General features: G+C 39.9%; 1 protein-coding gene across 1 annotated transcript; it reads right to left on the bottom strand.

Moving 5' to 3' along the window:
- On the bottom strand, positions 1 to 25,493 carry PSMA5 (proteasome 20S subunit alpha 5). The gene is made up of 9 exons (XM_032301641.1): positions 25,339 to 25,493; positions 19,693 to 19,759; positions 12,621 to 12,747; positions 10,274 to 10,341; positions 9,028 to 9,135; positions 8,827 to 8,885; positions 8,163 to 8,265; positions 6,845 to 6,931; positions 1 to 252 (listed from the first exon to the last, which is right to left on the bottom strand). Exons 1-9 carry the CDS (start codon positions 25,365 to 25,367, stop codon positions 175 to 177), a joined length of 726 nt encoding a protein of 241 aa, XP_032157532.1. The 5' UTR covers positions 25,368 to 25,493; the 3' UTR covers positions 1 to 174.
- Positions 25,494 to 25,552: the final 59 nt, after the last annotated feature.

Below are 25,552 nucleotides of genomic sequence, written 5' to 3'. Positions count from 1 at the left end.
TCTATTAACAAATTTTAAATTTTTCTTTATTTCAGAACTGCCTTTATGTACAGACATCATAAAAAAAAATGCACATATAATGGAGATCTTCCAAGAACAGGAGCTGAAATTAAAAGTTAAAAGCATTTAGGAGAACTGAAATTGTCCCAGAGAAGTTCTGAGGCTCATGCTTCTTTAAATGTCCTTGATAACCTCTTCAAGTTCTTCCTTTGTGAACATGTGGAAATTCTGGCCGGGCTGCACCGTGGCCAACTGGAAAGAAAGCAGAGAAGAGTTAATGAGCTGGGCTCGATTACTCTGCACATAGCACCAGGTCTGGAGGAAGCTGTGTTAGTGATGCCGCTGTTCATTAGGAACTAAGGGATCTGCTGTCCCAGGGATATCCTTTCCCACCGTAGGTTCCTAAAATAGCTCTCTGACTCCCAAATACAACTTTTTATTGACCAAATTTTCTATTTTGAGGTTAACTTACCACATAATAGTTAACCAAACACCTGGCATCATTGTCATTTTTTCAAGTTACTTCAACAAGGATCAGAAAAGCAGCAACAAATTACACAGGGTTACTACGTTTTTCCATTAATGATTTCTTTAGAAATATATTAAAGTGTGTTTACCCACTTGCAAGTGAACCTTGTGTGTGTGAGACCTTTGTTTCTTGGACAGTCTGTGTTTCAATTTCCAACACAAAAATGGGGATGATAATAGCACTTATACAGAAGCTGTGAAGATTAAATGTGTTAATATATGTAAGTGCTTACAACACTGCCTAGGAACATTGTAAGTACTAAATAACTATTGTTATTAGGTATGTTGTATTCTCTAAAATTGTTCATAAGGCAACTTAACAGCAAAGTTCTGTTTTTTTTAAAAGGACTGGCCATGAGGGTTGCCTGGGTGCTTAGGCGGTTAAGCATTTGCCTTCAGCTCAGGTCATGATCCCAAGGTCCTGGGATCAAACCCTGCACAGGGATCCCTGAAAGTCAGGGAGTCTGCTTCTCTCTCTATTCCTTAATTTTATTCCTTAAATTTAAATTTAAAATTTAAATCAAATTTTAAAATCTTTTTAAAAAATAAAAAATAAAAAAATAAAAGGAATGGCCATGAAAATGAAAGGATTCCACTAACACTGACATTAGGAAATCAGTTGTGATTGACAGATATTAATAATAACCAACAGTTTAGGGGGCGCCTGGGTGGCTCAGTGGGTTGAGCCTCTGCCTTCAGCTGGGGTCATGATCTCAGGGTTCTGGGATCGAGCCCCATGTCGGGCTCTCTGCTCAGCCTGCTTCTCCCTCTCTCCCTCTGCCTGCCTCTCTGCTTACTTGTGATCTCTCTCTCTGTCAAATAAATAAATAAAATCTTTAAAAAATAATAATAATAATAATAATAACCAACAGTTTAGATATAATCTATTTAAGCAATAAAAGACCAGGGTTAGAAGATGGTTAGTTTCAAATTTAGCTAAAACAACCAATACTTCCATCACCTCTGCTGATAACACAGTTCCCATGTGTCGGGGCAATATTGAGCAATAGGTGCCACTTCACATTTGCCAAAAAGCTGTTTTGTTCGTTTTAAATGTCATGTCCTCATGTTGCCTTTTTTTTTAGACCTTAAAATTAAACATACTAGAGCATTTTTGGTAATATTCATTATTGATATTTAATATAATTTGAAAATTGCCAGAATTAGCACAATCCAATTATATGATATTTATTATTTTTAGGTCATGATCTCATGGGTTGTGGGATCAAGGCCCATGGGGGCCTTGCTCAGCTGGGAGTCTGCTTAAGACTCTCTCTCTCCCCTCTCCCTCCAATCCCCTCTACACACTTTCTCTCTTTCAAATAAATAAATCTATAAAAACCAAACCAATCCAAAACAAAAAACACCAACAAAACGAAATCACAAGCTCTGTGAGATAGGTAAGACATATTTTCATTCACTGATCCAATTAATATTTATTAAGCACTTGTGCACTAGTTACAATTGTATTAGGCACTAGGGATGCGAAGATGAAGAAAATTTCTTTATTTACTAAGGGTGCCAGGTGCCAAATGCTTTCAATGTTAGATGTTATAACAGAGCTAAGCATATGTAGAGCCACAAAGGAGTGACCTAGGGGAAGTCAAGGAAGATTTCAAAGAGAAGCGGCTTTTAGGTTGTGTGTCTTTTTTTTTTTTTTTTTTTTAACTTTGGCGGGGGTGGGGGGGGTGCCTGCACAAGCGAGTGGAGGGAGGGGCAGAGACTGAGAGACAAATCCAAGCAGACTGAGTAGGGAGCCCAAAGTGGGGCTCAATCTCATGACCCTGAGATCATGACCTCAGCTGAAATCAGGAGTCAGATGCTTAACCGAATGAGTTACCCAGATGCCCCCTTGAGTTATGTCTTAAAGTGGACGAGCAGAAGGGCAGGTTGAATGTATAAATGCATAAAAGCATGAAACAAGATGATGTATTTATAATACAAAGTAATTCTGAATGGCTAAAGAAGAGATTGCATATGGGGTGAGATAAAATGGGGAGGAGGAGTAGGAAAGACAATGTATTATACTGGTATATTCTGGTTTGGTACAGGACTCCAAATCACAGTTGGGTTCAAATTTTGATTCTTCCACTTACCAATTCTGTTATTTAGAGCATGATTCTACCCTCTCAAAGCTCAGTTTCCTATTTTGTAAAATGGAAATAGGAATACCAACCTTGGAGAGTTGCTGTGTAAATTAAAAAAGATAATTACATGCAAAATGCTTAGCAAGGTGCCTAACAGATTAAACATTATGACTTAAGAACTATAAATCATTTCATCATAAAAGAAGCTTGGAATTCATCTTGTGGACTAGAAGTCAGAAAAGATGTTTTTAAGTGGAGAACAAGCTAGACTAGATATGTGGTTTAGAAGATCAACTTCAGTAGCACAATGGGGGGAGGTGGGAAATGGAATGAAATGAAGGATGGCAAGGCTATAGGAAGGAAGACTAGTTAGGAAACCTCTGAAAATATATAAGGCAGGAGAACACTGAGTGCCTGAACAAAAGTAGGCACTGGAAGTAGGGATGGAGAGCGGGCACAGACATGAGAGTTACTGAAAAGTAGGCAAAAACAGTGAAGAGAACAATTCAGTAAAGTTAAAAGGGAGAAAGCCAGAATCTTCTAGGTTTCTGCTATGAATGGCAGGTACACCGATGGTGTCATCAACCAGCATTAGAAAGACAAGAAGATGAAATGGTTTTCAGGAAAGAGAATGAATGTTTCGTTTTAGAATTGTCAAAAATTTGAGAAGTCTGCTTCAGACAGGTCAAATAATAGGTCTAAAATGTGACCATGAAATATGACAAAAAGGAGTTATCTTAGCAAGGAGCAGTCTCAGGGAACTATTAAGAACAGAAACAAATGATAGCGATTGAGGAATAAATGGAGGGAAGCAGTGAGCACAATGAACCTAAGGTTCTGCTGGGAAGAGACCTAGCAATAAAGGTTACAAAAAAGGATGAATGGAATAGCCCTTGGCAATAAAATGTGACAGACTACTGACAGCCACAGGCTGAATCTCAAGTCATTACGCTGAGTGAAAGAAGTTAGACACAAAAGAGCACATACCGTGTAACCCATTTATATGAAACTCTAGAACACCCAAAACAAATCTATAGGGACAAAAAGCAGATCAGTAGAAAGGAACGGATTAAAAAAGGGACATAAAAAAATTTCTGGGATGACAGAAATGTTCTATACCTTAATTGAGGTGGCAGATTATGTGCTTGTTAAAATTCACTGAACTGTGTACTTAAAATAGTACATTTAAAAAGTTTAAATAGTACTGCATTTTACAGAATATACACTGTATCTCAACAAAGTTGATTTTTTTTTTTAAGACAAGATACTAGGTAGAGGAGTTAACGAAAGTGGATTTTGTTTTGTTTTTAAGACTTTATTTATTTGAGAGAGGGAGAACAAGAGAGAGCTCATGCACAAGCAGGGGGGGGGGCAGAGGGAGAAGCAGGCTCCCCACTGAGCAGGGAGCCCAATGTAGGGCTCAATCCTGGGATCATGACCTGAGCTGCAGATGTTTAACCTACTGAGCCACCCAGATGCCCCTGTTTTGTTTTCTGAAAAAGATGCCACTTGGAAATTTTTTTTGGTAGAGAAGGAAAGGCTGGGGATCCAAGGGACAACTTGATGGAGCAGGGCCCTAAAAGAGATGAAGCAGATGGGCTCTAGAGCAATGGCTCCCAAATGACTGACCCTTAGACTCATCCAAGGAGACTTCAAAACTACAGATTTCTGGGCCTCATTTCCAAAGACTGATGGACAGCCAGATTTAGAAACCTCAAGAGTACTGGGGAGTAAATTATCTTGGACAAGTCAAAGTGCCCTTTTGTTTTAATGTGAAAAAACTATAGTCAGGGATTATAGTTAGGGAATAGTTAATGATAAAACATGAAGGAGACACTTCTGATGTTCTCATGTTCTGATGTTCTTTTCAAAGAAACACTGAAACTGAATGAGCTAAAAATCTATGCAGTTTCAGGTGAACCAAACAGGCCTCAGAACCTTCATTGTGAAATCAACAGAGCTACGTCTGAACTACTCTGATGTGGGAAGGGGATAGTCTTAGAAAAATGCCAAGACCCTAACTCATTAAGTACCAAGAAACACTAAGTACTAGAAAGGAAATGACAAAAACCCTCCTCAGGGTTAGGAAGGGGTATCACTGCATTTGCTGCACTTGGTCGTCTCAGAGGTTGCCAAGGGAAAGTATTTAAAATTCTCTGCTAAGAAAGTGAAAAAACAGTATTTATGTAGTAAGTTTTTCCATTTCCATTCCAAACCCTTCCTCTCCCCATTACTGCTCAAAGAGCAACCCCTCCTACTCCCACCCCTCTCTCCAACTCCACTCAGACCTTTAGGCCAGCTTCTGTTTTGGCATCCAATTTGCTCCTCCCACTGCAGCCTGTGGAAGCTGGCTCTATTGGAGAGACATTCGTAGGCCCTGAACCAGCAATCCTCTACCAGGGATTAACCCTAACATACATTATCTAAGTCTATGCTAAGTATTTCTGACAAATAATCCTGGTTAAGTGCTGATTGGTTTAATTACGGATTTGTGATTACAGCTGCACTGCCTTTAAAAATTCTGTCTAACTGAAATATAATGTACATACATACTATGCCTACTATCCTGACTTTCTATAAGTAATGTTGGATGATTCCAGCCTCCACTAGATTTTTTAAAATTATTTTTAATTTAAAAAAAAATTTTTTTTTCTCCATTAGTATTTTAATACAGCCCAGCAACCCTTTTACTCATCCCTGTCTTCCTTTTTCCTTATCCATAATGACTCTTCCAAACAGTTCCCATTCACCTTAATTTCACTGTTGCATTCACCCATTCTGAGCAGATGATGTAAACAATCACGAGGGAAATACAGGATCCCTCTCCCAAGTCACCTGCAAACTTACCCTAACTTATTCCCAAGTCACCTGCAAACTTGCCCAAACTTACTCACCACTATACCTCCTTTCCTCCCATCTACTTTTAGCATCCTAAATAAGGGCACTCAGACTCTGGTCCACAACTGTCACGTCATCTCCAACTATCTCACTACCTCACATTTATCTCACACCCAACAGTCAGAAAACCCTCAAAGATCTCTTTTACAGGGGCGCCTGAGTGGCTCAGTATGTTAAGTGTCCAATTCTTGGTTTTGGCTCAGGTCTTGGTCTCAGGGTTGTGAGATCGAGCCCCTCATCACTGGGCTCCCTGCTCAGCAAGGAGTCACTTGGGATTCTTCCTTTCACTCAGCCCCTCCCCACATGGTGTTCTCTTGTGCTTGAGCAAGCACTCTCTCAAATAAACACATAAATCTTTAAAAAAAAAAAAAAATTTCCTTTTCTATACAATGTTATTTTACAGCTTTGAGCCTTTGTGCATAGCTGTTTGCCTCTTCTCAGAATACCCTTGTCTTCTTTTCTTTAGCATCACCTCTTCCAGCCAGCTTTCCTAATGTCCTAGTGTAAGTTACATGTTCTTGTGGCAATACATTCTGATCACTACTATAGAAGTGCCACAAGCTGTTATTATCTCTATGTTCCCCAGATTACATAGTATACTACCCTGAATGGGAACTGGAGTTTCTGTGTCTGTATCCCTGGGCATCTAGTATAATACTGGACTTATAATGGGTATTCAATATAAACCTGAATGAGTTCTACTCTTCCAAATCAACTCCTTCATTTGTACTAAGGCTTCCCTCTTCTAGAACTTTTCTATCACTATTTAACCTCTACTTTTGTTTCTTTTTTTTTTTTTTAAGATTTTATTTGTCAGAGAGAGAAAGAGAGCGCACGAGTGAGCGCGTGTACAAACAGGGGGAGCAGAAGGCAGAGGGAGAAGCAGACTCCAAGATGAGCAGGGAGCCCAATGTGGGACTCGATCCCAAGACCCTGGGACTATGACCTGAGCTGAAGGCAGATGCTCAACCAACTGAGCCACGCAGACATTCCTGCTTTTGTTTCTTTTAACATTTTTCTATATACTAGTTTCTTCTTAGTCTATGAAAGTATTTTCAAGTCTTTTATCATCCTTAAAAAGACAAAAAAGTCCTTTAATACTGCATTCTGTGGACAGTAAATCCTTGAGAAAGCAGGACATCCATGTTTTGTCCACCTCCCTTCCAGTCTTTAACTCATCCAGTTTTGGCTTCTGCTGTTACCATTTATTCAAAGGATAGTAATAACTTCTAAAGGGCCAAGCATATAAAAATGTGATTATCTCCATCCATTCAAACTTCAGCAATGGGAACTATGATATATAAATAAAAAACAACAGAAGAGAAAAATACCTCTATATTAGTTGCATTCAGCTTCTCCTCCATTACTTGTTTGAGGATGATGAGTGAAGACTTGATGGCTTCTTTCAATGTCATAGACTTGAAACAAAAAGGGTAAGAAGTGTAACCATTATAATTCTGCTTTCCTTCAAAGATTTCCCCTATAGTTCCCTGAAGAAATGACTTAGCAAATAATAAATCAAGCCGCTTAATAAGTAGAGTGCATGACAAGAATCTCTACAATTCAAGTAAACAGTCAATAAGTACAATACATTTATTCACAGGGGGAAAAAAGTCCTATTTTTTTTTTTTTTAAAGATTTTATTTATTTATTTGACAGAGAGAGATCACGAGTAGGCAGAGAGGCAGGCAGAGAGAGAGAGAGGAGGAAGCAGGCTCCTGCTGAGCAGAGAGCCCGATGCGGGACTCGATCCCAGGACCCCGAGATCATGACCTGAGCCGAAGGCAGCGGCTTAACCCACTGAGCCACCCAGGCGCCCCAAAAAGTCCTATTTTGAACCAGATCAAAGCCACCAACTTTCATATAAGTGACCTTTGAAGAAGCAGAAAGGGCTACACTTATGTAGTTATCTTCTTTTAATAATCGAAGCAAGATAATATTGGGAATGTCCTATGAATAAGAATTCCCAAATGATCTAAAAAGGTAGCTCATTGGTTAGCAAATCTGTTCTTGTACCGTTTTAAACCCATGAAACCCTATTTTTCTACACATAAGTTTTTTCTACATATAAAATCAAAACTACCAGGGGTTGATGGATGTGTGAACTGTGAGAATAATAAGTATGGCAGTCCTCAAACACAATGAATTCCCCAAAACTAAGCCCTCTCATCCCATAAGATAAAAAGTGCCAAATGCCTACTTGCTTCCAGAGCCAGACTAGGAAATACAAGTGTTAAGTAAAGCTGTAAAGATAAAGGATAAACAAGCTGTGGTACATCCACACTATGGTATACCACTCAGCATTAAGTACTGATAAGTGCAAAAACATGAATGGAACAGTACATTGAACAAAAAAGGGCAAACACAAAATACAAACTGTATGACTGCATTTATAAAAATGACAAGAGCAGACAAGCCTAATCTCTAGTGGTAAACATGGTTACCAGGGAGGAAGAGGGTGACTGGAGAGAGAAACATTTCAGGAAGTGAGAAGTGTTCTATATCTTGTTTTAAGTGGTGGTTATAAGGGTAGATAGAACTGTCAAACTCCTAGAAATGAACTCTTAAGGTCTGCCCATTTTATTGTATGTAGATTATACCTTGATTTAAAAAATAATAATAAAATTAAAGTTGTGAGTGCTCAATTACCTTGTGGTAAACTTCTTGCAAGGAGCTCTGGGCACCCTCTGAAGCAGAGCCAATTGCTCGAGCATCACACTGTACAAAGGTCCCAGATGGGTCCATGTGAAACCTGCAAAACCCCCCAAGAGAAGGGGATTAAAATGCTGAACAGTGGTGGCATTTTAAGAAATAAACATCTCGCTAAAGAATATAAATGCTTGGCCCTGCGGCCAGAAAACCACTGAAATACTGAGGAATGGGTCCAAAAGACATTCTGTGCCTGAGGAAACCAGATCTTTTCAAAAGTGTTTAAACTAATAAATTCCTCAGATATTTAGCAGTATAGGAGATCTAAATATGGCACCCACGTATGCCTTTCTAAATATCTGAGGATAAGGATCAAATCAACATTCTAAATCAAAGCTCTAAAATACAACCTGACTATAGTAACCAAGTTACTTTTAATTCTTTCCAGCATTAGCAGTGGTGCCAACAGGGGGAGCTCTTTATAGACTCCCCAAATTTGCCTTAGTATAAGCAGCACACAATCACTGAACTTTAGAGTTAGAAGCCCTTCATTTTTTGTAATTCTACGATAATCTTCTCAGTTGATTTGTACAACCAGTCCCCATCCTAAATTAAAATTAACTTTACTAGAAAAGAAGCAGGAAAAATGGCAAATTATTCTTACAGCTGGGGTCCTTTCTCATCAACTCCTCCAAATAACAGTGCTACTCCAAAGGGACGAGACTAGAACCAAAAAAACAAGAGGTATTAAGATAACTGGCTATTGAAGTAAGTGGTGAGAGGCGCTGGGAAAGGTTTGTTCAGTGGACAAATGTCCTAAGTCCCTAAGAACAGCAAGAAAACATGACACAAACACCACACTCACCATGGCACCTGGATCTGCATCTTCTTCTCCAAACTGAAGAGCTAGATTAGACACAGCCTGAGTCACACTCTCCACAGTCATTGTCTCATTGTAGGTGAACCAATGGTTCTAGAAGAAGAGCAAAACATGGTCTACCTCCTCCTCTTTTTTTTTTTTTTAAAGATTTATTTATTTATTTGAGAGAGTTAGAGAGAGAGCGAGAGCACGGGAGCACGTGCAGTGGGGGACAGAAGGGGAGAGAAAATCTCAAGCAGACTCCCTACTGAGCACGATGCCCCACAACCCAGAGGTCAAGACCTGAGCTGAAATCAAGAGTTGAACACTTCACAGATTGAGCCACTCATGCGCCCCTAAATGCTCTCTACCTTTTAAATAAGAGAAGCATTAAAGCAGCCCTCCATCTCACTACACACATCCCTGTGAACGATGGTTGCAAACTGAATGCTCAGCTCCATTGTGTTTTCCATAACACTAAACTTGAATGCTCGGGACTATATGAAAGGAAGAAAAATAGCTCTGAAAATAAACTCTGATCAAAAGGACTCCAAGCAATGACAGACTAGAGGATTATTCCAATGAAAAACAGAGTTAATGCCTTGCAGCACCAAGCTTGGTCTTTTCACTAAAGTGAATGCTAACGGCTAAGTGCCACTTTCCCCCAAAGACCCTGGGTCATCATTATACTGGTGTTTAAATTAATGACTTACTTTTCTATAAGTACTGACAGAAAAGTTGAAAATAAGTGTAAAAAATGTTAACAAATCAGGTATTTTTTTTTCCCCTTCCTGGTCTACTCTCCAAGCAGAGTATCAGTATTCCTGACCAGTACTTGTCACCTGGTACATAACATTACTTGCAATAGGAGAGCTGTTATTTTCAAGCCCAGCACCAAAGGCAGCTGGGGTAGAATATCCCTTAGCTACATTCACTTCCTGCTACGGTGCTCCCATAGAAAGTCAATTAGGGAACAGAATACAGTGCAAAGCTTGCTTTATATAAGACAAATCAAAAAAGAAGCAAGAGACTGTCAGCACTATTTGCCAGGGCTTCCTTAAAGCCTCAATGGTTGGATGGCTAGACTCCAAGCCTCAGAAACTTATAAACTAGGGATTCTACCCAAAATCATTCCCAAGAGCTACATCTGATATTAACACAGATAACCTGCAATACAGCTCAGGCAGCTATGTCATCATTAAAGAAAGAACTCAAGCATCATGGGAAAAAGGAGAGATGATGCTAATTTTACCTGTGTCTCCACTCTGGCTTTATCAATTAAAGTCTTAGCATCAGCAATTAGCCCACTCATGGCACAACCTGCAATGTAAAAGCAATAGTGACCTAGGGGGCCAAATCCTTGCAGGACTCTTTCATCCACTCAGGAAATACTGAAATACTGGAATGGAACCACGACAGCCACCTAGCAATCCCACAGCAATATACCCAAGAGATAAAAATGGGAAATTATTTGATTATCTGTACTGAATACAAGTACAATTATATTACAAATAAATTTCAAAAACAATCCACAATAACTAGAACTTCAATATTTTTAAGATAGAAGACAGAGAAGAACAGCCAATCGAACATGAATTTCCACGCATTACATCCTTAAACATCCCTTCAGCACTCTTTATAGACCACAGTGCACTTTCAAACTAAGTAAACAATAACATCCTAACAGAAGAAATTAAAATTTAAAAAGCCATCTTACTATGACCTATAGTAGAAGACCCTAGGATAAAATCAAAAGCTTTTTACCTCCCTGACCAAAGAGAAACCAAGTAATCTAGAGAAAAGTTTGTCTAACGGTCCAAGATACCAAGGTTATGGCTTTTACTTTATACACCATGACTCAAAAATCTGCACTTCCAGCCTAAGCCTTGCTTCCACATTTCAAACCCCATAAAGCCAAATGACTCCCTTAATATATCTACCTGGATATACCACCAACTCAAATCAAGTTTGTTCCCTTCTAAACTCCTTGGCCCGCACAACCAATTAGATCTCAAATTCTTTCAGTGTCTATCAAATTAGCATGTCTGGCATTAATCCTTACTTTCTCCCTTCTCTGGCTACCATTTTGGTTAAACCCCTCATCATCTCCATGTGGACTAAAGCAAATTTCTTACCTGATCTCCTTACATTTAGTCTCAGCCCTCTTCACTCTACCTGCAACCTTGCTATCAGAATGGTCTTTCTAAAATACTAACCTGATCATATTACCTCAATGCTTAAAATCTTTCTCATCAGAGCAAAAGGATCAAGTTCAAGCTCTTTAGCATGGTAAGAACATCCAACTATCTGATCCCAGACTCACTTCTTGCTACAGTCCACCTCCCAGTCATACCAAATTGCTTGTGCCGGTGTATTCCACATTTTATACCATCAAGGGTTTGCTCATTTCCATTCCCTCTAACCAGAGTGTCTCCCTTCTATCTCCAGACACTTGTTCACTTGGTGAACACTTCCTGATCTTTTGCAGTTCAGCTCAGCTCAATCTTCACCATTACGGAATCCTTTTCTGAATACCCACTACCACTGGCCCAAGACAAAACTAATTATTTCCTCCTCTGTACCCCTTCTAAACACATACCACAGCCTTTCTTAATGCTACCTATATCACTCAGTTGCATTTACTTATCTACATGTTTACCTCCACTATTAGGTTGTATGCTTCTGAAAGACAAGGACTAAGTCTCATTTCTCTCTGTATCCCTGCTGACTAACATATATCAGGCACATAGTTAGGTTCTCAATTTGCTGAATGAACTAACACTGATCTATCTCCAAAAGACAAGTGACCTGAAGTAGCCAAATGTTCTAATCTTAAAAGACTAAATCTGTTTCTCTGTCTGTGAAAGAAATAATGTGGAGCTCCCAGAATCACCATGGCATTTGGTTCTGAGGCCTTCAAGTCATTATTTTACTGATGTTTCATTAATAAGATGACTAGTAGGTTAAGAAAATCTGGACAGCCAACTAAAATGCCATGCTATAAATAATCAGAACTACTCACCCTGTAATGCTACAGTGATGCCAGAAGCTAAGGCAGGGGAATTTAAACAGACACCAAGAAAATTAGTGCTAGGGAGTGGGTGGGGGAGTAGGGGGTGGCAGGGAGTAAAAAGATAAATCTCAAAACAGAGGAAGAGAACTGATCTGTTCAGTCTAATATTCTTATGCTCTCTGAACCTTAGTCACCCCAAAGATCTTTAAGAATTCTTCTTTTCAGCAGAGACCTCTAGTTTTCCACATAATTTTCTGCTCCTGGTGGTTTCTTACCAGGACTAACATTATGCATTACTGAAGACCCAACCATCTCATAAGGACCTGGCCTATGATTCAACCTTGACATAGTTTAACAACCATCACATTTGCCAAGTCTAAATTTGAAGGCTCCCTGACTTAATTCTGGGAGTAAGTGAGCTCTACAACTGCTTCCTACTCTTATATTACACACACTGGCCTACTATCTGAAAAATAATAGTTAACAAGGAGATAAGATGTTCATCTAATACATCTCCCTTGGAACACCAAAGACGACTAATTAACCCAAGCCAGATCCTACAGATCAGCTTTCCCTTACTGCTTACCTATGTGAGCATCAATCTCTACAATTTTCTCAATGCTGCTTGGCTCCATAAGTGGGGAGGTAATTCTCTTCTCCACAGCTAGGCACACACCCTCTGATGTCTGGATCCCAATGGCTGTAGAACCAAGCTGAAAAGAAATGCATTACGTTATCACATACAGGTCAAAGAACCGTCTCACATACTCACCAGGAATCTCTCTGAATAACTTTACAAGATAAAAGCTTCAATCAGCTATATCTAGTATGCAGAGAATAAGCAGCACCCTAATAAGTAATGTACTATTCCTATCAATGGTGAGAGCACTGATTTATAGAATTTTGTTCTTCTAAAGAGAAAGGTCACCAAGTTCTTAAAAACATCTGGAAAATTATCAACTTTAATGCCAGTATTTTGAAGGAGCAGATTCTAAAGTTCTAAACATAGTGGGGAAAAAGTAGTAAAATTCTAATATTTTTCTTTCCAGCTCTGCTATCTTGACCTATCCCAAAAGGTAGTATTCCTCAAATGTATAACATAACCTCCAGAAAAGTAATGTACTTAAAAAAAAAAGAAAGAAAGAAAGAAAGAAGAAGAAGAAGAAGAAGAAGAAGAAGAAGAAGAAGAAGAAGAAGAAGAAGAAACACAAATACCACCACCAATGTAAAAATAGTAATCTTTTGAGGTCACTAGCAGTTCACAATATAGATAATTTCATCTCCCATCTCCATGACACCATCTTAATCACCATCCCTCTATGTCTATTTCTTTATCTGTAAAACACATCAAGAAGAGTAAATGTATTAATATATAAAAGGCTTAAAATGGTGTCTGGCATATAATAAAGGAGTAACAAATTTAGTCATTCTTCTTCTATGCCAGTATTACTTCAATAGCCTCCTACCTAGGCTCCCCAACTTAATCTCTCTCTTAATGTATATTTCATGTTATGGCCTGACTGATTTAATAAAATGCTCTTTTCATTATACTTCTTCTCTGAAGAATTAACATCTCCCTATATTGCCTGTAACATAAATTCCACATAAGCTTCCACAGCCCTCAAAACCTAATCTCACTTTTCTCTCCCAACTTTTTTTTTCTTTTTAAAGATTTTATTTACTTATTTGACAGAGAGAGATCACAAGTAGGCAGAGAGGCAGGCAGAGAAAAAGGGGGAAGCAGACTCCCCAGTGAGCAGAGAGCCCAGGATCCTGAGATCATGACCAGAGCCAAACAAAGAAGCTTAACCCACTGAGCCACCCAGGCGCCCCTCCCGCTCAACTTTATCGTTCATTATTCTCCAACAAAATCCACCAGGTATAACCCAACCCATTTTCTCATGCCATATTATCTCCTACTACCTTTGCAACTCTGCTCATGCCTTCTCTCTCTTGGAATACAATCTTCTGCCTATCCAAATTCCACCCACCATTTATAAAGCCTTCAATGACTAAATGCGCTCTTTCTTCTGAATTACCATTATTATTTAGTTAGTTCAACAAAGCATTCCCTGCCAGTGCAATCACCAGACTCCTGGAACCTGTTATTGCAAAGGAGTCCAAAGAATTCCATGAATCAATATGCATAACACGTTTAATATGTCTGCACACTGATCATGTCTCATACATAGATGTATTATTTTTCAAATACATAGTCCTTTTTAACTGTTTTTAAATGTATATAGCAGCTTTTTACTACATATTTTCTTTTTTTTTTTAAGTTCACTGTTCTTTTAAGATTTCATTCAGTATTTTAAAGATTTTTTTATTTACTTATTTGACATACAGAGAGAGAACACAAGCAGGGGGAGCAGGAGAGGGAGAGGGAGAAGCAGGCTCCCTGCTGAGCAGGAAGCCCAATATGGGGCTGGATCCCAGGACCCTGAGATCATGACCTGACACTTAAACTGACTGAGCCACCCAGGCGCCCATTATGTATTTTCTTAATTGGTGTTTATATGCATAACTATAGGAGATGAACTGTTAAAGAATTTTTTGTAAAAAAAAAAAAAAGAGCGTTCATACTTCTAGTTAAAGTTGTAGACTGAAAACACCCATAAGCTCTACTCCTTCCCCCAGCCTGGCAAGAGTACAAGATTAAAGGATGGTGGGGGTGAGGGATGTACAAAAAATATACTAGGACAAAGAAAATAGGCAAAGATATAGCAACAAATTTTCAAAAAAAGATTGGTTGATGGTAATTTACTGAGCAAACCTGAGAATTCTGAATCCTAAATCAGTAGTAAAGAAAATCAAGAAAAAACCTAATTTGTATCACAGAAACCTCCAAAAAGGAAACAGTGGTAACAAGGACCTGTGGAAATAGAATCAGAGGAACTAAAAACTGCAGCATCAGTTCCATGCCTACCTAAGAAACAGATTTCCAGATCCCCTCCCCTATGCTATAAAGCTGGAAGATGGCCTCCACCCCAACTCCTGTAGAAGACTCTGGAGAGTGTAAAACAGGGTGGTCTTTGGATTGCAGGACACTAAGAACAGTCAAAAACAGGAGATTAGAGTGGGAACAGGGGCATTAAGTAAAAATTGACAAGCTTAATATTAAGAACCTCGGCGTTCTTTCCCTATTTGGCTCTCAGAAGCTAGTAGCTGAAACCCTTTAGGCATGAAATGAGAAGGGGCAGTTTTCTCTAGAGCAGTGGTTTTCAAACTTTTTGAAATCTACAAACTCTACATTAAGAAATACATTTCGTATCATGATCAAAACACACAAAAGGATACAAATAAATATAACAGAAACAACATGGAAAAAAACAAAATAAAACACTCACCAGAACTACGAACAAGGCATTCCGATATCTCCTGTTCTATTCCACTCAAAAAGAAATGCTTCCACAAACTACTAAATTGACTTCCATGACCACTAATGGGTCAACACTTGCAGCTTGAAAAACACAGCTCTAAAAAATCTAACCAGTTCGGGGTACCTGGCTGGCCCAGCTGGAAGTGCATGCAACTCCTTATCTCAAGGTTGGGAGTTCAAGCCCTACACTGGGTGTAGTAGGGATTAAATAAATAGAAAGGGAGGAAGGGAGGGAGGAAAGAAAGAATCTAACCAGCCCAAGAAGGAAAAAAATTAAAAAACAAAACAAAACAAAAAACCCTTAAAAATCCTTGGGGTGCCTGGGTGGCTCAGTTGGTTAAGTCTGCCTTTGGCTCGGGTCCTGAAATTGGGGTCCTGGGACTGAGCCCCATGTTGGGATCCCTGCTCAGTGGGGGAGTCTGCTTCTTCCTCCCCTTCTGCCCTTCCCCCTCCCCCACTAGTGTGCACACACTCTCTCTCTCAAATAAATAAATATAATTTTTTTAAATAAAATCTTTGGGGTGCCTGGGTGGCTCAGTCAGTTAAGTGTCTTGACTCCTTGATTTCAGCTCAGGTCAGGAACTTAGCACATGGGAGTGAGCCCTGCCTCAGGCTCCACACTCAGCAGGGAGGCTGCTTGGGATTCTCTCCCTCTCCCCCTGCTCACTCTCTATCCCTCTCTCTCAAATATATAATCTTTCAAAAAAATCCTTAAAGAAAGGAATATAGGGCACATGGGTGGCTCAGTGGGTTAAGCCTCTGTCTTCAGCTCAGGTCATGGTCTCAGGGTCCCGGGATCGAGTCCTACATCAGGCTCTCTGCTCAGCAGGGAGCCTGCTTCCCCCTCTCTCTCTGCTTGCCTCTCTGCCTACTTGTGATCTCTGTCAAATAAATAAATAAAATCTTAAAAAAACAAAACAAAACAAGGAATCCCCAGGATGATGTTGACAGAATATCCTGAGTATACAGCTATGCAGTATGCTCAGAGAACTGGTCCAGACTGGAGCAGGTGAGAAGGCTCAAAGATTTTTTAAGAATCTTTTTTTAAAGATTTATTTATTTATTTGAGAGAGAGAGAGAGAAAGAGAGAGTGTGCACATGCAAGAAGGAGGAGGTGCAGAGGGAGAGAATCTCAAGCAGACTCACCGCTGAATGCAAAGCCTGACTTGGGGCTTGATCCCACCACCCTGAGATCATGACCTGAGCTGAAATCAAGAGATGGATGCTTAACTAATTGAGCCACCCAGGCACCCCTATTTAAAAATCTTTAATAGGATATTTAATGAGCCTGGATGTTTTGAGAAGATATGTATTACCTAGAGAGACTTTAGGGATGATTTTATGATATGCATATATTAAATTAAGCAAATTTTTTAAAAAAGAATTCTCCACTCTCAGGAAAAAACTGTGGAGAAATGGAAAAATGGCTCAGCTGTGAGCAGCATTTACATAGTCATACTGATATAAATGTTGACTAATGATCTCACAAGATTATGATATATATGATATAGAGTGGGTTGCCTTACCACCACCCCGGAAGGAAATTGTGTGTGTGGGGGGGGTGGTGTCTGTTTCTCTATGTGTGTCACTAGGGGCAGAAATCATCATTCTCCTGTCTGTGGATAATGCCTAAGCAAAACAAAACAAAATATGTGAGTCTGTGCTAGAAATACAGAAGTAAATGCCAAGAAAATTATCAGCAGGAAGATGTCAAAGTGTTGCCTCAAGGAAGGTGAAGGTAAAGGGGGCAGTCCTCAGGGATTGCTGTTTTTGTTACGGAGTTTATATAATCATTTTATCTTTCGACTCTAAAACTACATACAGGTATGCCTTAAGAATAAAATTTTTAATCCAAAAATATTATCAGAGAATTTAATGTGGCACTTAGTTGCTCTCTAGTTGATTTATGTACTGTATATTGCTCTTTTGTCTCCAACTGAACAGAGCAGGACAGTATTCATACCTACTTTCAAATTATATCTAGCAGAGTTGCTCTCAATTGTGGGCCCATTTTACCATGTCTAGAGGACATCTGTCTGGAGGGCAAAGTCTGGAGACATTTTTAGTTGTCACAGCTGGAAATGTGAGTGCTAATGGCATCTAATGGTAGAGGACAGAGATTCTGCTGAACATTCTACCTTGTACAGGATGGTCCCCGAACAAAGAATTATGTGGTCAAAAATGTTAGTAGTCCCTGGGTACTATAATTATTTTGTGGATGAATCATTATCATATTACGAGGATAAATTCTCAACCTGTTCAATTCGGCCTCCAACTTAAATAACTTCCTAAGCATCCCTCCAAGAAAGAGTTAATACTTTCAAGACAGTCTACTTTATAAAATATATCAAAATCAAGATTCTTTTTTAAACATTTACCCCCAGATGTTTCGGTATTACAGTTTTGCCCAAATTTCATCCTGCCCCTTGGTGGGGATGAGGAAAACGAAGGGAGAGAACATTTGAACTGATTCTATGCAGTACTTTTTTAAGAACAACTCATAGTGACCAATAATCAGATGCTCCGTATAATACGGTAATTTTGATACTGCCACAAATCATCCTTCCTTCCCCCAAAAAACCTACAAAGGCAATTTTTTCCACTTTTGCTGGCTGTATCTCACCCATGCCATCCATACAGCACCTCCAACGACAATTTCTACTTCTCAGCCATTCTTAGTCATTTCTCTAGCTCCTTTCATACTGCTGAATACTTAAGGTTATCAAATTGCTTTCTCACTGGCAACTCTAAGTTGTTTAAATACCAAAGAGCCTGAATTTTCACACAGGTTAAGTCACATCTATTAAGGGCCACACAGCTATTTCTGTCTTAGTCCAACAGAGGGCTAGAGATCGGATGCCATCTAATTATCTTTAAGCAATGTGGAAATCACTAGCAGTAGGGAGCTTAAAAGAGAAACCCTAAAAACCTGAGGATTATTCTTGGTTTGCACATCTGGGTGGGAATGTTGTCTTTAGAGGCTCAAAATAAATGCTACAGCTTGGAATTATGATGGTTTCATATTTCACAGTACTGTATGGTTTCAATATAGAGCAAACATGATCAGAAACAGGGACAGGAACTTGTAGCTGGCCCACCATTTTCTGTCCCACCATCTATCATAGTGCATCCACTTTTATTTCTATGTCTTCAACTAATTGAAATCTCTTTTGCCCTTTTCCAGACTCTCATACAACCATACACACTTTCTAAAACAGGTAACTTAGAGAGAAACACAGTAGCTCTCTTCAATTATGCAAGGAACTGTCTTTGGAGGTTTCAACATTCTGTATGGTTCAAGGGCAAGACTAGGGCAAAGTGAAGGAAACTTCAGGAAGCTAGACTTTTCATTCAATACAAGGGTAAATTTCTTAACCATTATGAACTGTTTTCTAACAGAATGAGCCATCTTGTGTTTAAATGTTCTATCACTAGGACTCTACAAATAGAGACTATTTGGGGATGCAAAGTGATTGAAGCACAGGGTAAAGGGCTGGACTAGACACCTGCTAGATATCAGAATCACTGACGGAGTCCTTAAAAATACTGACGCTGGACCTTACCCTGGACAATCTGTATCAGAATTCAGATTATCCATAATTCAACAAAGGCACATCCCATGTGATAACTAACTTTAAGTACAGATAGCTTACTTACTAATTTTCTTAACACTGGTTGGAACTATTTGATTTTGTTACTAGACAACAAGACACATCTTTTATTTAGTCCTAAAAGTGCCCCATACAAATCCACTTTACTAATAAGAACACAGGTGATCAAAGGATTTGTTCAAAGTATCTCCCAGGACCTAACTCTAGACTTCTATACTCTTCTCTTTATAGCCAAGAAGATTATGAACACAAGCATGTGTCTCAGCCCCGCTGAGAAAAAGCTACATAATTATGAAGCAGCTACCTGTTCAAAAGGTTTTAGGGATGAGATGGAAATTGCTATTAAAATGGTTAGTAGGGGTGCCAGGGTGGCTCAGGTCATGATCTCAGGGTCTTGGGATCAAGCCCCATTGTAGGGCTCCCTGCTCAGTGGGGAGTCTGCTCCTCCCGCTTCCTCTGCCCTTCCCCCACCTTGTGTGTGTGCTCTCTCTTTAATAAATAAACAAAACCTTTTTAAAATCAAAAATAAAATCATTAGTATTTGGTTAGAGGGAGATAAAGAATGTTTTCTAAAAAAATAGCTAAAACACATTTATTCCAAATGTTCTGCCAGCAAAGCATTAGGTTGCCATTTATTTTCAAAAACTTGCCACTTGATACTATACCTTGATAGCTTCAATGGCATATTCCACTTGAAATAATCTTCCTTCAGGAGAAAAAGTATTCACGCCCCTATAATTTAAAAAAGGATTAAAAATTGTCAGAAAAAATAAGCATAGACATATGAAACTCAAATTCCTTGACATCTAGCTCAAATGGTTAAAGATGTGCATATTGTCATTATTTTCTTTTGCCCACAACAAACTGTAGCTATTTTTTTGTACATTAACAGCTTTTCTTTTTTTTTTTTTTAAAGATTTTATTTATTTATTTGACAGAGAGAGATCACAAATAGGCAGAGAGGCAGGCAGAGAGAGAGGAGGAAGCAGGCTCCCTGCTGAGCAGAGAGCCTGATGCGGGACTCGATCCCAGGACCCTGAGATCATGACCTGAGCCGAAGGCAGCGGCTTCACCCACTGAGCCACCCAGGCGCCCTACATTAACAGCTTTTCAAGAAAATGGAACCTATGTATGGAATACTTCTGTCCTACTCCCAGAGACTTCAAACTGGTCAAATGAGAACAGGTGACCTTCTGCCTCAACCCTGAATCAATCTGCAATTCCTTCAGCAAATTCATGCCCCAAAACTACCAGGCAATTCCCAAGAAAATAAGCATTTATCCTTATCCTCTTCCCATTACATACATTTGCTGTTAATATCTTACTTTTTAGTAAAAGTCAGTTATAGGTACATTTCCCTATTTATTTGTATGAATCAGGATTCGTATTTTAACAGACTGAGATCTGTGCAGTTACTAAAGCCTAAGCTAGTTTATTTATTCCATACATATTTATACCAATTATATGCCAGATTTCTTTTTTCTCCCAAACACTTCCTCACCTTTTTTCGCTCTATCCTTTTGGAAATCACGATGCAGAAGAGGCATCAGCCATGATCTTAGCTATAAAAGTTTTCAGCACACATGGATACTACAAAAATACTTGAATAAATGAATTGAAAGAGTTATGATCCTTGGTTTATGGAGTTTGGATTTTATAACATGTGATATGATATATAATACAGCATTTTCAAATTTGTTTTAGCAAAAACTTTCTTTAAAATATTTATATATGTCCCCAAATATAAAACAGGTAATAATTTAAGTTGACATTTACTGGATATCTACTACATGCCTGGCATTGTTATAAACCTCTAAATGACTTAACTTATTTAATACTCAAAATAATCCTATGAAGTAGCATTTTAAGATAGATACTATCTCACAATTGAGACACGGAGGTTAAGTAATTTGCTCAAAGTCACTCAGCATTTAAGAAGCAGAGGTAGGGGCGCCTGGGTAGCTCAATGGGTTAAGCCTCTGCCTTCTGCTCAAGTCATGATCTCAAGGTCCTGGGAACCAGCTCTATGCTCAGCGGGGAGCCTGCTTTCCTCCTCCCCCCCTCCCCCTGCCTGCTGCTCTGCCTACTTGTGATCTCAGTCAAATAAATAAATAAAAATCTTAAAAGGGGGGGGGGCAGCGCCTGGGTGGCTCAGTGGGTTAAAGCCTCTGCCTTCAGCTCAGGTCATGGTCCCAGGGTCCTGGGATCGAGCCCTGCAAAGGGCTCTCTGCTCCGCAGGGAGCCTGCTTCCTCCCCTCTCTCTCTGCTTGCCTCTCTGCCTACTTGCAATCTCTCTGTCAAATAAATAAATAAATAAATCTTAAAAAAAAAAAAAAAAAAAAAAAGAAGCAGAAGTGGACTGAGAATTTAGACAATGTGACTAGAGTCCAAGCTTTTAACTATTCCACTATACTGCCTCTGGGAATTATTAGTCTGGGTTAAATTAGAAGTTAAAGGAGAATCCCACAATCCCAGCATCCCCCTTGCCCCAGAAGTCATTTAAAAAGTCCAGAACTTGGGGCGCCTGGGTGGTTTGGTCAGTTAATTATCTGCCTTTGGCTCAGGTCACGATCCCAGGGTCCTGGCATCCGGCCCCACATGGGGCTCCAGAGCCTGCTTCCCCCTCTTCCCTCTGCCTGACGCTCCCCCTGCCTGTGCTCTCTCTCCATCAAATGAATAAATAAAATCTTTAAAAAAAAAAAAAAAAGTTATAAACTGTAAAGAACAACTTTTTTTTTTTCTTTTAATTTATTTTTTAGAGAGAGAAAGAGAGCATGAGCAGAGGGAGGACCAAAGGGAGAGGGAGAAGAAAGGAACAAGCAGACTCCTCCATGTTGAGAGGAAGAACTGACTCAGGACTCAATCCCAGAGCCCTGAGCCTGGTCAGATGCTTAATTAAATGAGCCACCCTGGCGCCACAGGAACAATTTTTAAAAATCACTGAGTGAAAAGTGAGGACAGAAGACCTGGAATTAAGTTTTAGTTCTGCAACTAGCTTTAACTCAAATGAAAAACCAAAACCAAAACCTATGCTGGCCCTGTCACAGGTTAATACTGAATTGCATGGAGTAGGAAAGAACTTTGTAATGTGTAAAGTACTATGCAAATACAGTATTTTCACTCCAATTCAAGCACTTCATTCTAGTGAGGTATTACTACATCCTAACATGCACTCTGCTCTTGGCCCTCTACTCAAACTTTACTGTTTCCCAGAGTTATTTCATTTACACTAAGCACCAACTACTTTCAAATCTCTATTACTAGTTTGGACACTTCCCTGGCTAATTTAAATGCCTCCTAAGCATTTTTACCTGGATATCCTATTAGCACTGAACGCTCACCAACCTGAATTATCTCTTTAAATCCAGCCATCCTTGCAAAATCAGTTCCATCTCCTGCCATTCCTATTTCATTTTTATTTTAAAACATCTCCAATCTCCCAGTTTCCCTAGCTAGAAAGTTCTGAATGATCTGACTCATTTCTTCCCATCTCCCATATTAACAATATGCCAAGTTACATCAATTCCTCCCACATAGTAACTCAACACTCTTCTTTCATTCTCAACGCCCTCATTACCTTTCACCTATTACAATAGCCTTCTAACTAGTATTGACTCACTCTTTCCTCTATTCCAGTCAGATAATCTCTGCAAAACACAATTATGATTCTGTAACTTCTTAAAGTGAAAATAGTAGCACATGGTTGCCGAAAGAGTAAGACCCAAACTCCTTAACCACACATAAAAAAAACCATTCAATATCTAGCATCAACCTGTTTTTTCCATAGTTCACCATTCCGATGCATACATCATATATGCCGTACAGAACAGAATTTTCCCAAACGTGCAGTGCTTTCCCATTGTCCCTCCTTTGTTCATCCTACATTCTTGGCCTCAAAACTATTGACTCTCACAGTCTATATTTATTAAAATCTTACTCTTTCTCAAGACTCACTGTAAATATCAGCTCCTTTTTAAAGTTTTCAATGATCCCTAATATTGAATGCAATCTCCCTCAACAGAACTTAGTACTTGATTTGAATTTCTCTAATGACATGAATACACTTCTGACTCACACTACAGTTATTTTTGTAAACAGTTCTTTAAAAGACAGTCTCCCATACAAGAGCAAGGATCTTGATATTGTTCACTGCTGTATGGCCAACAACTAGAAAACAGCGCCTTGTATACAGCAAGCATTCAAGTGTATCAGATAAATGAATGTAAAAAAGCTGTGCTTTAGGCGTATGATACAAAAATGAGTAACACAAAGCAGTTGTTGAAGATGCTAAGAATCACAAAACCTTAATAAAGGCCTTTTGATAAGAAAAACAATTTTTATCATACACACCCTAACTCAAAATTCTATTACCCAAAGATGATTCTTCTTTTTTTTTTTTTTTTTAAGATTTTATTTATTTATTTGACAGAGAGATAGATCACAAGTAGGCAGAGAGAGGGGGAAGCAGGCTCACTGCTGGGCAGAAAGCCTGATGCGGGGCTGGATCCCAGGACCCTGAGATCATGACCTTAACCAAAGGCAGAGGCTTGAACCCACTGAGCCACCCAGGCGCCCCAAAGATGATTCTTCTTAATGCTTGGGAAGATTAACACTAATAGTTATTTTATACGACAGTAGGAAAAGTCAGTTTTAAAACTTCACATATGGGGAGCCTGGATGGCTCAGTCAGTTAGGCATCTGCCTTCAGCTCAAGTCATGATCCCACGGTCTTGGGATCCAGTTCCACATCCGGCTCTCTGTTTGTCAGGAAGCCTGCTTCTCCCCCTCCCTCTGCCTGCTGCTCTGCCTACTTGTGCTCTCTCTCTGTCAAATCATAAAATCTTTAAAAAATAAATAAAACTTGACATGTAAATTATAAAAGTCAGTAAAAAGGTGAAAAGAAAAGAAATGGTAGTTCCAAGAGATAAAACTTTTGACAGGGTCAAAGTATACTTTGACAAAGAAATGCAGCTTCTAAGCACCTACGAGGAAAGAAAAATCTGTCTTTCCTAGCTTAAAACACAAACACAAAACTTTTATAGTTTTTTAAAAAATATTTTATTTATTTACTTGACAGAGAGAAATTGAGCACAAGCAGGAAAAAGAGGGAGGGAGAAGCAGGCTCCCCGCTGAGCAAGAAGCCCGATGTGGTGCTCTCCTGGGATCCTGACCCCAGGGGAAAGCAGTCGATTAACTAACAGCCACCCAGGAGCCCCAAAACTTTTTTTTTTAAAGATTTTATTTATTTATTTGACAGAGAGAGATCACAAGTAGGCAGAGAAGCAGGCAGAGAGAGAGAGAGAAAGAGAGAGAGGAGGAAGCAGGCTCCCTGCAGAGCAGAGAGCCCGATGTGGGGCTCGATCCCAGGACCCTGGGATCATGACCTGAGCTGAAGGCAGAGGCTTTAACCCACTGAGCCACCCAGGCGACCCGACCCAAAACTTTTATAGTTATGTGAAAACCTAACTGACCAAAGCAGAAACTGAAAGTAAAAATGCCTACTGCATAAATATGTACAATTTAGTATTACGCAGCATTCCCAACCCCTGAAAAGTGTGTTTAAAAAAAAAAAAATCTCAGAACCTTAATTTCGAAAACAGATCTGGCCTTAACACACACAAACTAACTTGCTACAAGCTTCTTAAAGAATGAGAAAAGCTAGTGGAATCACCGTGATGAGGAAACTTCTGAGAACCACTCTGAATTCCAGTTCCTGTAAAATCAGGCTCCACATTCTACCTGTGCAAAACTGAGAATGTCTTGGCGCTTCTGCAAAAAGTATACCTCCCAGCATGCCCTCCTCCATCTCAATCAAAGAAAAGGCTGCTCTATTTCCACGACTAAGAAACGGAAAACGAGGTTGTTACCCTAAAGGAAAGGGGAGCTGAAATTATGAAAACCATTAAAGAATCTCCAGTTGCTTTTTCTTCCAGGCAACACGCTCACATTTTCTAAAAAAGCAGTCATAACGCCTCACGAAATGATGAACAGGGGAGAGGGTGACCCCTGGACTTCTCCGGGTTAAAGGTCGGAGTCCCGGCCCCCTCAGACTTCTTCCCCAAGCACAAAGCGGAGCTTCTCGCTTCCGCACCGAGACACCGAGTCAGGACCCAGCAGTGACGCAGCGGTAGGACCTGGCGAGCGTCTAGCTTGGAGATTCACTGCGGGCAGCTAGGGAGGGCAAGAGATCCCCAGGCCGGGCCAGACTCGGGATCCTGGGGCGCCCCATGACACGGCAGAACCCAGGTCGGGACCGGGCCCCAGTCCTGGCCACCCACAACCCCGACACCATTTCCCCCAAACGCACAGACCTGTCGTACTCAGACCGAGTGAGGAACATGGCGAGGGAAGGAGAGGGCTGCAGCGGCTACGCGGGGTTTTTGAGGGCCAACACGAGTCCACCAAAACCCAACTCGCCCACACCACCTCGGAATCGAGGCCCGGCTCCCAATTGCGCGTGCGCCCGCGACCCCTTCAGCCCGCCCTCCTGTACCTGTCTCCTATTGGTTGGTCTTAGTTCCCGCC

Source organism: Mustela erminea, chromosome 10 (genome assembly GCF_009829155.1).
Source record: "Mustela erminea isolate mMusErm1 chromosome 10, mMusErm1.Pri, whole genome shotgun sequence".
Taxonomy (NCBI): domain Eukaryota; kingdom Metazoa; phylum Chordata; class Mammalia; order Carnivora; family Mustelidae; genus Mustela; species Mustela erminea.
This window is presented reverse-complemented; position numbering and strand designations above follow the sequence as displayed.

Excerpts from the sequence above, each read along its gene's own strand:
- PSMA5 (XM_032301641.1), bottom strand. The coding sequence starts at position 25,367 with ATGTTCCTCACTCGGTCTGAGTACGACAG. Across the intron at positions 10,342-12,620 it reads AGAGATTGATGCTCACATAG|GTTGTGCCATGAGTGGGCTA; the intron begins GTAAGCAGTAAG and ends TTTACATTGCAG. Across the intron at positions 9,136-10,273 it reads AAGCCAGAGTGGAGACACAG|AACCATTGGTTCACCTACAA; the intron begins GTAAAATTAGCA and ends CTCTTCTTCTAG.